The sequence below is a fragment of the Ruditapes philippinarum genome, unplaced genomic scaffold, assembly GCF_026571515.1.
Source record: "Ruditapes philippinarum isolate M1 unplaced genomic scaffold, ASM2657151v2 ctg424_1_1_1_1, whole genome shotgun sequence".
In the NCBI taxonomy this organism is placed as follows: domain Eukaryota; kingdom Metazoa; phylum Mollusca; class Bivalvia; order Venerida; family Veneridae; genus Ruditapes; species Ruditapes philippinarum.
This window is the reverse complement of record NW_026853051.1, coordinates 2483-16332: the sequence shown is the minus strand read 5'-3', so window position 1 is coordinate 16332 and position 13850 is coordinate 2483. Positions and strand designations below refer to the sequence as shown.

Below are 13850 nucleotides of genomic sequence, written 5' to 3'. Positions count from 1 at the left end.
AGCCTAAAATTAGAATGTTTTGCTATGTGTAGGATATATCTCGTGGATTTTATATAGTAAATGTGTATCAAATATATATGTACATAATAAAAAAATCGCCATTTAATTGCAAATCTGTAACAGCAAAAGTTGCACAATGGAGATACATAGAAAAAAATTATGAGCAAAGATTATCTACATCTGAAAATGATACAGAACTTGCATTGCTTGTAATAGTTTCTTCACGTCTCAATATTCCACGTCGCACAGGAGCTTTAGGGAGATTATGAATAACTATTTGTTCAAGATTCAGTGGAGATAATTCTTCATCTGAGCATAGGTGTTTCTGATGTCACTGGTGTTGGCGCGCTTTTGGTTCATGGTAAATGTTACATTTTGCTAACGATGTTTCTGAATGACTTGAGACAGGTGCTTTCTGTAATACAATGAGTGGATGAGAAGGCTGATCTGCTGATGAAGAGCGAAGCATGATAGGTTTTTGAAGGTGTGAGCGCGAACTATTAAGACCTTGGGAACTACCAGTTTTGTTGATTCCGGTCGATGTAGAACCATTTGAATGGCCTAAATCTAGTGACTCACCAAGTGGAAATTTACTTTTGTGGTTTTCTCTTTTGAAATTTTTGAAGTAATCAGCTGAAAAATAAAATATTATAAGCATGAAGCTTTCCTCATTTATGAACTGAATACAAGCATATTCAATAGCTGTAGGAAAACATAAATAAACTCAAATCTGCAATATTTGATCTGGATCGTTTCAAATAAAAATTATTGAAATATTACAATTATAATACAGCTTGGTAATTTAACTCTTCTCAAAAAATAAATATGAAGCTAATCCTATCGGGTTGTACGAAAATGTTATTTGATGGGAAAAAATAGCTCCTCTTTAACTATATACGTGTATATTCATTTTCTAATATACATTCATATTACACGATCAGATAGTATCAATAGTATAAGAATTTGTATGTCTCTTCTCAAATATAAATTAATATGAAGCTCGCAAATAATATCAAGTTGTAAAAGAGTAATCTGAAGTACGTTTATTTTTTTCCTAAATACATATTCATAGATTTACGTGATCAATGAAATAAGAACTTAAAAATGTTAACTTACTGGATATTGTGATGAAAGCCACGCCCCATACTATACTCCATATCCAACCAAGCAGGAAAAGGAACGCTGTAATGAATTGTAAAAACGCCACCCACGTGTTTGAAAATATGATCTTCTGTTCTGTCATGTCTTTAAATCTAATTGTGCTTCCACATAATACAGTAAGTCCCGCTGTAAATGTACCTGAAAATATCATAAAATGATGTATATTGTTAGGATTTTCAGTAACTTAATGATCTTTAAGAACCTGGACAGATTTCGGGATGGCAAAGGTTTGTGTGGGTTTTATTGTTTGGTAAAGGTTGTTCACTATTAGTTACATCCTTCTAAGGATTATAATATGTGCAAACAATACATTTTTATTGGAAGGTATGATTACCGTACACGCCACCTAGCACCGACTTAAGCAGTATTTAACATGACGAGGCAACCATTCAAAGTAGTAGTTCTAATCGCAATCCATTTAGAAACTATCTGTCAGTTTATTTCTTGTTATTTTGTTGTTGTTGTTGTTGTTGTTTTATTGTTGTTGTTTTCTTTCCTTAATGATTATTCTACTTATATTTTTAATAAATCATAAAACAATTATGTTTATTAGATTGAATTGTAATTAAAGTAGTCCATGGTATTATATGAAACATCCTTTAGTATAAATGTTTTTAAGAAATCGGAAACATCAGTTTTATTCATAACGATGCCTTCTTTTGTACATGTATATGAGATTGTGTTAATTGAAACCTTGATTGTCATAGTTTTTCACTATAACCATATAATATAACCAATACTAAGGAATAAGAAGAATTAAAGAAGGTGTTTTTGCTTTTTTCAATTTCTGCATGAACCTATTTACTGTCGTCATGAATGAATATAAAACTGATTCACATGCGGGCAGAATAAGATTTTCTGACAGATTTTATATCATTTTACGTTATTTCATAATAGATGATAAAATCCCGTATGGACGATTGAGATAGGAATTAATCATTCTATTTGGTCTTAACTCATATTAGAACGGTCAGTCGGGAATAGCTGCCGCAACATACTGGTGAGCGAATAAATTCAATAAATGACCAGACCGTAATTTGTTTTTTATTATTTTATTTTCCTTCGTTCATTTCACAAAAAGCATGGAGCTTAGGGCTAACTTAACCCATTTGCATGTAGATACAGATCAGTATAAAACAAAATGTTTTTATTTTGTTCAGGAAAATAGCATATCACTTTGTTTTGAAATTATTTATGAATACTCTAATACTTAGTAAGCATTTGGCGAGCGTCGTTTGTCAAGTGGCTGTCATCATTGATTTTCTGACCTTATATCCACTTGAAGCTGCTAGGGTAAATAAGTCATTTAAGTGTCTTGAAGATACCACTTTAAACATCTGTATAAAGTTCATGCTCTAAAAAAAACTCACAATACATCGTAAAATAAAAATCAGGAAACTCATCAGTCGCGTTTTGTTTCCGATGTTTTGTAAAATTTATAATATGTTATTTTATTCCTTTAATAGTCACGATATTAAAATAAAAAATAGATACAGCAAATGATGATGCTGTTGTTGTTGTTGTTGTTGTTGTTGTTGCTGATGTTAAATAAAAATGGAACATCCTTCGAAAGGCATCCGAACTTATCAAAAGAGATATCAGAATATTTTTAAAGTCACATACCAATCAGGAAATATCCTGACACAACAGTTTTTCTTATTTCAAAAATAACTCCCAGCTGCTCTTATCGCCTATGTAAAAGCTGGCGCCATCGAAAGTTAGTAGTATCATCAATCGGTGAAGGAATCTTGTATTGTCTCTTGGAGACAAAATCAATACATATAGTAGTTAATATTCCATTAAATAACTTCATAAAGTAATTAGCCTACAGGCAACTCCTCAATAAATATCATAGTACTGGGTGGCGGCAACGATATGTACGTCTGTGTTTTACAGAGTAAGCTACTCTTGAAATATTCGGATTGGAGGATCGACCATCTGTTCATGGTGATGGTGTTTTACATTCTAGACTTCGCTAAATATCGTCGCTTACTAATGGTAACTTCAATTTACTATAAATTTAAAATTTAAAGTTAACCCTATCATACTTACATAGTTGGTAAGAATAGATTTTGGTTGAAGTTAAATACATACAACTTTAAAATATATTACCTTACTTAAAGTGAAATACAACTAAAGAATAGCATAAGAAAGAATTCTTGAATAATGATGACAATACCCACTAACTGTGTTACTTTAATGGCAAGATTAATGTTTCTGAAAATGCGTTATATAAGAAGTGGATATTCAATATATGGCTTCCTCTAAACAGGGTATCATATTTATTGCTTCATATGGAACGAACCTGACTTATAACTATATTTACACTTCAAGTTAACAGCTTAAAATTAAAGAGCATGTACATATGTAACACAAGCATGTTATGGAAATATACTGTGTTTTACAAGCTACTACATGTATATAAGTGTGTACATCTAAGTGGTACCCTTGAACAACTGGCACATACATTGCGAAAGTTCTTTTTTGGTTCAGTATATGTGTAAAATTTCCACCCCCAAAACATACACATTGATTTCTAAAACTGCTGCCTTACGCTATTAAACAAACAAAAGTTGCAGAAATGTGATACTGGTTAATACAACTGTGAACACAAGAACAATTACAATTTTATACTTATCATTTAAATAAGAAACAAAGTAGATGAAATGAAAGTGTTAATTAATGAACATCCCTGATTGAAATATTTCCACTTCAAAGTAAGTACATAACTGCGTTGCTAAGCAAAACGACACGATAATATCACCGTATCCTTTTAAACTAATGGATGTATATGTGTACCGTGATTCTAAAACTGTTTGAGAATGTCAGAGTGTAGAAGACTTATAACTGGAACAATTGTTTGATAAGATACTTTCAATGGTTTCTACGTGGAAGATGATATAGACGTTAGAATGTTAACAATATATGTTATTTTGGTTTTGGAGTGATATATGTGGATATATTACCTGTCAAGATTTTATATCACCCGAGCCGTTAGGCTCTTGTTAGGCTCTTGTAAACAAGAGAAAAGGAGTAGTCTGTTGAACGCACTTTTTTGGAATTAATATCAAGCTTTCACAAGGTCATATTTGTTTTCAATACTGATGAGAATGTGTATCATTACTCTATTTTGGTAAATATTTATCATTTGACAGTAAAAAGTGCTTTTAAATCGGAATTTACATCGCCTAAAAACAAACCGTACGCGCATCGCCACAGTGCATGTTGTTTACAACATGAGGTACCAAACGGGAAAATTTAGTGTGTATATAACCCGTCTGGCTCGGTAATATCAATTTTTTACGGGTGATCAATATCCAATCAAAAAGGCGGAAAATATCTGGAAGGGTAATAAAATGGTATATATGTGCACTGTAATCTTTCTTATATTCACTTTATGATGACACGTGTCCTGATGTATCTGTGCATAAAATTGATATCTGATAGGTTTTAAGAAGGTAACTAGTCCATTCGTTTTTTTCAATTATGATATTTTCAAACATTTTCATAGTATGCATTTTTGTCTTCTTTGGAAAAACATTTTGTTACTCTACACATTAGGAAAAAAGAACAATCCGCAAAATCATCAACCAGCCATCGACATCTTATTTCTGGTTATTTCCAGTATTTACCAGAGGTTGTTATTTTATATGCGCTAGATACAGCTGCGAATATTTTCTTGGAAAAAAAACTGTTAGTTAATGCGAAAACAATTAGCGAAGAGCTGTCTCCATAAATCAATTATTCTATTAGTTTGTCGCAATTTCTGCGATGTTCTATTATCAGTCAGACTTTAATACAATCATTATCGTCAAGTTGCCGTAATATGGCCTTCTACAGCCACCATCTGACATTAACGGTCTAATAAAATGTAATTTGAGCAGATCTATTGTGTATCCGTCTTTTTCAATCATCATTATCGACATATCGACTATTCTCATAGTTGTACAGTATTGTCAACAAAAACCTGTGTATTGTCAACAACATAAAGTAGGTTAGCTATTTGTTCAGAAAGTTTGATAATATCTGACATTGCTTTGATAAGATTTATAAGGTTAATCGTTGATAATAAAAACAAAACAAAAATCAAAGCTTTTCTGTGTCTTTTACCGGATGATTTATTATTCAAACATTACAACTTGGGAATAAAGGAAAAGAGAAATCAGTTTAAAAAACGTACTAATATTTATTAATAAAAACGTGTTGGCGTGAAAACGGCCATGGCTGGATAAAAGCATTTTAATTATTTAACCTATTGAAATGTCTATGTGTTTCGAGTTAAAACTACTAAATGTCTTTACTATAACTGTTTTTGCCCCGGCAACGGTTGCAAAAACGTGGTAGCACATGCTTCAACTCAAGGTACACAGGTACAGATGATGAAATCACTTTAACATGTCTGTTTTACAAATTGATCAGCTCCGATAACGGTCGCTGAGACTTATAAGCATTCTCCTGTTTCTGTATCTTTCTGTTCCAGCCATGACGTGTTAATAGTGTTATCTGAAAATATAAAAAAAAGGAAGAGAGCAAAAACAAAGAAATTGAACGGGTGGGTTTGTGGTGGGATTCAATATTTGATTTTTTTAATTTAGATTTTTTAACGATAAACTAGTCTACCTCTTCTATGGTGTCCACGAATGAAAGACCGTTCCCAGAATTTTTTCTGCCTTATATATGACATAATCCAGTGTAGGTTGTCTCCCCTGACAACTCTTTTTGAGGCCCTACTGGGGTGTTATAATAAAAATGTTAAGTTTGTAAGATTTGAATAAAAGATTTAATCCTCTAGCGGATAAATCAAATATTATTCAAACATTACAACTTGGGAATAAAGGAAAAGAGAAATCAGTTTAAAAAACGTACTAATATTTATTAATAAAAATACGTGTTGGCGTGAAAACGGCCATGGCTGGATAAAAGCATTTTAATTATTTAACCTATTGAAAATGTCTATGTGTTTCGAGTTAAAACTACTAAATGTCTTTACTATAACTGTTTTTGCCCCGGCAACGGTTTGCAAAAACGTGGTAGCACATGCCAAAAAGCCCACAAGCAAAGTGAAACATTTGACTGTGGGCTTCCGCCAAAGCGGGCTACCACAGCAACAATTTTGCCCTACCCAGCCATGGACGTGAATGTGTGGAGAGCACCCGATATTGTATTCAAATAAAATGTGGTTACCAAAGTCCGACAGATGTGTGCCATCCAGCCTATACAACCTAGGGTTCTCCGTAATATCAGGGTAACGAATATAATAACCCCGAGTTTAATAACAAATGTACTGATACAACTATTTATACGCATGCGGGTTTTATTTGCAGTTTGTTACATTGGATATATCTCCATGACCTTCTTGGGTAATATCTGAGACCAAATTATTTTCGTATCAGGCATTTTTTTCAAGCAAAGTCCCTGTTATAAAGTTTTTGATGTCCCATATGATTTCAACTGAAGGTCGATTTCCTAAATCTTTCCCCGCCACAGTGTATTATCAAAAATTTAGGCGCATTTTTAAACTCAAGCAAGTATTCTATCGAAGGTTTTAAATCAGAAACTTTCATGCCCCCCTGATATTCCCATATAACATTATAACCTAGAGATTGAAGTCCCAAGTGAGCACCTTCACTTCTGCGACATGCTGTTTGAAAGGCATCCCTAATAATTGAAGAGCCTATAATCCAAACATCCGACATTTTACACAGTCTGAAATAAGTTTGATTATATATTCAGTATTGTGTACCTATCCATTTAATATAAATAAATAATCAAGTAATGTTATTCAAAAAACACATGTCAGGCACATAATGTCAAACTATGTGGTAACAGTTTATAAATTTTTTAAAGACACATAATGTCAGGCACATAATGCCAACTGGGTGTTATAATTGTTAAAGACACATAATGTCAGGCCACATAATGCCAACTGGGTGTTATAAATCATTAAAGACACATAATGTCGGGCACATAATGCCAACTGCTTGTTATTCATTAACACATTTAAAAAACACAATATCAGGCACATAATGCCAGGCACATAATGCAATATATACAACATCTTTTTATTACAACAGCATTAATTGCTCTATTTGATACATTAATGTGTATTAAGACCCGGTAACGGTTTTTCTTAATACAAATACATATTTTATTTTAATAGCCAAATTTCGGATCGCCGGCATTCACATTACAGCCATTTTGGCAGATCCTAAAAAAATAAGTTTTTTTTGAAATACCATAAACTCTTATCGGATGTAGGCATTTGTAAGCGTTAGATCGCCAACGGCCTCTGTATTTTATATCATTGATAGCACAACCCTCACGGAACATATTAAGAAGCCCCGCCGATTCGAAAGAGTGTGCTTTAAATTCATTTTTTTCTTGACCTATCAAGTTCAAAGTCCCTTTTTAATACTGAATTGAATTGAAAGGATGTTAAGGGACTTCCATCGAAATGGCAGAATAACGGCCCTTGCCCTTTACCTTCTAAAATGTAAAAACTCTTTCAGTTTTTTCATAACAGAGTTTGTTTGGTCAGTTATCGAATATCAAATAGAACATCCTACATATCTCTGGTCCTGTTTTTGAACATCTAAAATACAGTCTGATGAGATTTTGATTGATCGTTACGTCATCTACATTTAAAACTACCTTTTTGATTTCTTTGAAGGCAATGCAAATTCGCTTATTCTTAACAGACCTATGTAGGCAAGACAGAAGGCAGCAGAAAACATTAAACACTCATATTGTGATCTGCAAGCGTTAGGTAGGGCTGATAAAAGCTGTATCAGTACATTTTGTTTATCGGGTGTCTTGTGTCATGTCTTTTTCGATAATCTACGGAACCCTTCTAGCATACTTTTGACTATGAATTGTTTTGTATTGTCAACCAAATTGTTTATTTTATTAAAATAACTTATTGCTGAAACGTGAACAGCTACTGTTGAAAATGAGTATTGACGTAAAGACATGTAAATGCAATATATTCCGTTATATCTTGTACAACTGGCGGCCAGTTTTGAGAGTGTCCCAATTTTGCCAAAAATTCTTCAAATGATTTTAAACCTGGCAAGGTAGGCTTTATGTGTACTTTGACTAAGTGCAGCATTGATTAATCGCTCTTTCTCTATTTGAAGATCGCATGAAATGCCTCTGGGATTGGACATGGGTCTTCTGATGCAGCGTAGTCCGGTCAGAACTTTGGCCACTTTCTGCCACTGAAAACGGCCTAATAGTGTCACATATTTTATTTTGTACCCCGATATATGCCTTTGCTTTCACTTGAATATTATTGGTTAAAAGCAAAAGTACGAAATGGCGGATGAGTACCATAACTAGTTTATTTTTTGATGACTTTTTATTTATGATCTCCCACTAATGCATTATTATCGGACCTTAGCATTATCTTTTTGTTTCTTAATTCTTTGCCCCAAGTATAAAATGCCAGTATAATAGGGACCAATTCTAAATAAGTAACATTTTTAAAAGTAGAACGTCCCCAACCGCCTGGCCATTTAAAAGCCACCCAGTTGCCCTGAAAGTATGCTCCGCAACCAAGGTTCTTATTGCCAGATGCGTCCGTATATAATTCTAAATGGCAGTTATCTGCCCAATTTTTTTCTGTAAACATAAACATAACTATTGAATTTTTCAAGAAATGTTAGCCAAATATTCGCATCTTCTTTCATGCCGTGGTTGACTCTAATAAAATGGAACGGTTTCTTTACATACGACATGGCGTCATAAAAACGTCTATTAAGGCACGGCCACTGGGAATAGCTTTTGATATAAAATTAAGTAGACCAACGACTGATTGTAAGTCTTTGAGTCTGATCTCTTTTAGCGTTTCTTAACAAAACGAGACAGTTTTTCGCTTTCCTTATTTTTTCTAAAGGCACCCTCACCATTTGATTGATTGAATCAATTTCAAGACCCAGGTATGTTATAGTTGTAACAGGTCCCATCCATTTTTCGACACTTAGGGGGACACCAAGTTCATTGCAAATTTTATCAAAAGTTTGCATTAAATTCAAGCATTTTTCAAAAGATTTTTCTGCCATAAAAAAAGTCATCTAGCAGGTGATCAATATAGTATGATTTGATTCTTTAGACACAAGCCATTGTAAAAACTTTTGAAAATTTTTCAAAAATAAAACATGAACATGATGCGCCTGTGGGCAGCATTTTTTGAATCCAATATCCCTCCTCGGTTTTTATACCTAATAAATCAAAATCGCCTGGCCATATAGGGCATAAATTAAATGCAGAAGAAATGTCAGCTTTTGCCATAAAAGCAGAACCCCCTTTTCTTGAACTATTCTTACTGCATTGTCGAATTGTGAATATTGAACATGGCAAAAATTCTGGATCGATAAATTCATTTATACTGTTGCCTGGTGGGTATGAAAGGTGCGTTATTAATCTGAAACCACCGTTTTGTTTTGGTACGAGACCTACGGGATTTATTCTAAAATTAGTAATTGGCTGGTTTTTGAACGGTCCTAGGATTCGCCCAAGTAAAAATTCGTCGTGAAGCTTTTTATTTAATAAGCATTTTGATCAAATGCCGATTTGAGATTTTTTGGAAAAAATAGGGATTCTTGGTCCGGTATATTCGAGCTTAAAACCAGTACTAAAGCCTTGTAAAATGTAATTGGCATCATCCTTATTTGGGTATTGAAAACAGTTTATCAGCGAGACCCGAGATATTAATTGGTGAAAACCCGAGGTCCCATAGGCACTCTTTGAGCTGGCAATCCAAATACCTGTCGAGGGTATTGCATCTGGGTGGTCTGAAACGTAATGAAGGCCTTACATGACGCGGGTGTGAATTGCGCTGTTTGTTTATTTGCATAACAGTGTATTGAAGGGTGGTTACCAAAGCATTTGATGCAAACGTGTTTGTAGGTACATGATCTATTTGTACAAAAGCCTTTGTTATTAAAGTCATAACATTTTTTTGAAATATTCAGAAGTGCCGGCTGGCTCAAGGACTGAATAGGCTGCATATATATCATCCACAATTCTGGGTCAATATTTTGCCACTTTATACCCAAATCGATTGATTTTTTAAGCCTAAATTGCCTATCGTACTCGAACCATCCGACATTTCTGGATGCCGCTAAACGAATGTTTGCAAAATATTGTAATAGGTTATTTGCTTGTTCTGGATGTTTCATAATAAAAATACTCATGTACACCACGAATGCATCTGACCAAATTTCTATTTTTTCTATTTGTTTCGGAATTTGCTCTTGGGTACTCATTATAAGTTCCCCATCAACAAGTTGAATCTTTTGTCTATTTTCTAACATATTTTTCTTTGGCAACAAAGTGTGTAACTCTACAAATTGATTGTTCCATATCTTATCTTTAGTACTGACAGTTACATGTGCGCCTAGCATTGTACCAGAACAAGTATTTATCATGAAATTTTTGGAAACTTCACCTTTATTAGCTTCTAGGTGATGAAGATCAACATCTACCGGAGGTCCGGATTGGCCATCCATCTCGTTTTCTGCACAGGGCTCCCTTACAGGTCTGTCAGCTGGAGGCATGGCTGTAGAAACAGACGTTCGAGTGTTCCTCCTATTATTGACTTGCTGTTGGAGCGTGTCTCGTGTATGGCCACGTTGTTGGCGATGTTTGGCATTGTCGAAAAATAAAATAATATAAAAAAATAAATAGATCTAAATAAATATATTAAATAAATAAATTTGTGTAGATTTTAATAAATTATTATTATTAAATTTTTATTTCATCATGATGTATTTTATTTATTTCATACTTTATATATTTAGACTCTATTTACTCTTATCTTTATTTTCTTAGCCTAGATGAAATGACGTCATAGGTATGATGTCATGCGCGTGGATTTCAATGAGACTGATAATTTTCCCGTTGGAAAAACATGACCCGTCATAATCGAGTTATATAAATAATATTGTATTTTTAACCATTTTATAGCTATGCTCATTTATTTAATCATTCATAAGATAATGATAATATCAAATAATCTAGATTCTAAGTAAAGATCACGTGCTCAAACATCAAATAAATAGACAGGTTTAAACTAGATCTAGATCCCATTTTTTATTTATTTACTTAATATTTCAAAAGAAACCTATTAACTTTGACATATATTTTTGTGTAATCAAAGCATCCAAATTGATTTTTTAGACTACTGACCTTAACGAGAAAAACATGGGTCATCACCCACGTGGTCATAAAATCTGGTCAAAGTTCTTATCTGTTCAAGTTTAAACCCCAAATAATAGAACAAATAATAACAGAATATAAAATATATCTAATTTCCTCTGAGATTAAATAATACTGATTCATTCAATATTTGATTTTTTTAATTTAGATTTTTTAACGATAAACTAGTCTACCTCTTCTATGGTGTCCACGAATGAAAGACCGTTCCCAGAATTTTTTCTGCCTTATATATGACATAATCCAGTGTAGGTTGTCTCCCCTGACAACTCTTTTTGAGGCCCTACTGGGGTGTTATAATAAAAATGTTAAGTTGTAAGATTTGAATAAAAGATTTAATCCTCTAGCGGATAAATCAAATATTGTCACACATCTTATGTATACATGTATAACCCGATATATTATTGCACGTATTGTGTGAAATATTTACACTTAACACCCTAAAGCAAATTCGTGCGCTCACATTAAGATACTATGTAGTTTTGTCTGTACAACAGCTGCTATTGATATTATAACAATCACATACTGGTTTTAATAGAAACGTGTTAATAACTTCAGTGTACCTTATGCTATCATGTTTATGAGTTGAGCTGCTCCATGACAAAACCAACATAATGGGTTTGCGACCAGCATGGATACGGACCAGCCTGCGCATCCGCGCAATCTGATCAGGATCCATGCTGTTCGCTTACCAACCCTATAACAAGTAGAGAAACTGATAGCGAACAGCATGGATCCTGATGAGACTGCGCGGATGCGCAGGCTGGTCAAGATCCATGCTGGTCGCAAACCCATTATATTAGTTTTGTCCTGACGCGGCTCAATTAGTTCATATAGAGAACCCTGGTAATCCGGATAAGTCTAAGACAAAAAAAGTAAAACAAATATTGAAAAATCGTCACAATACAAACACGATATATCTAACAAAACATTTCAGAATTTAGCAAATGAAACACACATTTTTACTGTACATTTATATTGTATTAAACCATCTAGTATAAATAAATATCTGCTTAGCCTAGGATTTGTTTGTTATTGTAAACATGTACATTGCTCCCGTAGTAATTCCTCCTTTGAATGTTATATACTATATTTTGTGTAGGTAAACAAAAAAAAGCATTAACTACAAAAATAGAATACTATTGTATGTTTATGTTTCAGTAGGTTTACATTGAATAAAAGTCATATTTCATCAATTTCTGAAACAGTTGTTAAGATTAATTTTTGTGAAACCTTAGGTTAGGTTAATGATCAATGCCCGTCAATCAGATACATGATTAACGTGAATGTAAACAATGTAAATTCTATCTGAAAGTTTACCTCGCCTTTGTCGAAGAGATAATAATAATATTTGTTCATGTTGTGCCACAGCTGTTATTACATACAACATCGTTTAAACATCAATTACCAATCCTTTTTTCATTTGTCATATAATTGTACATGCCAATAAATAAAGGAACATAAAAATGTTATCACTAAAAGTTGTTTTCCTACTTTCTACAAGGTGACAGGATCCAGAAATAAGAAACATAACAAATTTTCTTCATGACATGTAATAGTATTAAAATTAGTGATAAAATGTAATGAACCACCTTACCTAAGCCCGGAAGTAATATGTTCAGCATGAGACATGTAATTGCTACTGGCTTTGTCATTGCAGGAATCGAGTCTCTTAATGACGAGTCATTATCAGCACTGTCTTTAGTCTCTTTTGATGACGCCCTGTGGCTTATCGGAGGAGTGTTCTTACATGATGGGTGGCCTATAAACAGAGGGCGCCCATAACCTGGATTATGTTTACGTTGCACCCCAAAAACATTTCCAGTCTCAGACCGTGATGGAAGCTCCGTATGAAGATGTTAAACTATGTGTCAAACATTTTAAATAGTTTGTAAGAAGGTTTTTCAGCTATGACATATGCCTCTTTCAATGTGAGATAACATCGCCGATCAAGTTTCTATATTTTTAATGATTTCGAAATATTTAGCAAGAAGACCCAAATTCTTGTATTGGACCAAATGTTTATGTATTTGTATTTGTTCTAGCATAATAGGCGGTTGCCCCATAAGTAATGATTAACCTGTATTCAATGTCAGATGGCATTAATCATAATAAACAATTTTCAATTTCTATCACCATAATTTACTTCCTTACCATTTAACCCATTACTTCATGAGCATTTTGTGAAAAATGGCTGTTTTCATTGAAAAGTCTTCCGTTACAAGTTCAAATTGCTATAATACTATAAAAACTGCTTCAACACTAATCAAACTTGGCACAAATGATGACTGGACCATTGCCCTTGCAACAACATGCTCAGACTTAAATTTTCTGTTACCATGGCAACGAGGGGACATCTCAAAATTGCCAAAAATCACTATTTTGCGTTGATTTTTTCCATCAAAATTGATTTCAAAGTGCTGCAACTTCTCAATGGATTGAGATAGAGTCAAATGCTTTTCAGCGTTGGTTAC

At 33.4% G+C, this 13850-nt stretch overlaps 1 protein-coding gene and 1 long non-coding RNA gene across 2 annotated transcripts; both read right to left on the bottom strand.

Annotated features, from left to right (window-relative positions):
• Positions 1-857: 857 nt before the first annotated feature.
• Positions 858-13220, bottom strand: LOC132732458 (protein stum homolog; the record flags this gene model as incomplete). The annotated part of the gene is made up of 2 exons (XM_060718876.1): positions 858-1299; positions 12974-13220. Coding segments are annotated over 2 exons (480 nt in total), but the record flags the coding sequence as incomplete, so codon positions are not given.
• On the bottom strand, positions 5328-10809 carry LOC132732444 (uncharacterized). The gene is made up of 2 exons (XR_009626046.1): positions 10610-10809; positions 5328-5664 (listed from the first exon to the last, which is right to left on the bottom strand). It is a non-coding gene; the product is annotated as an uncharacterized LOC132732444 (long non-coding RNA).
• Positions 13221-13850: the final 630 nt, after the last annotated feature.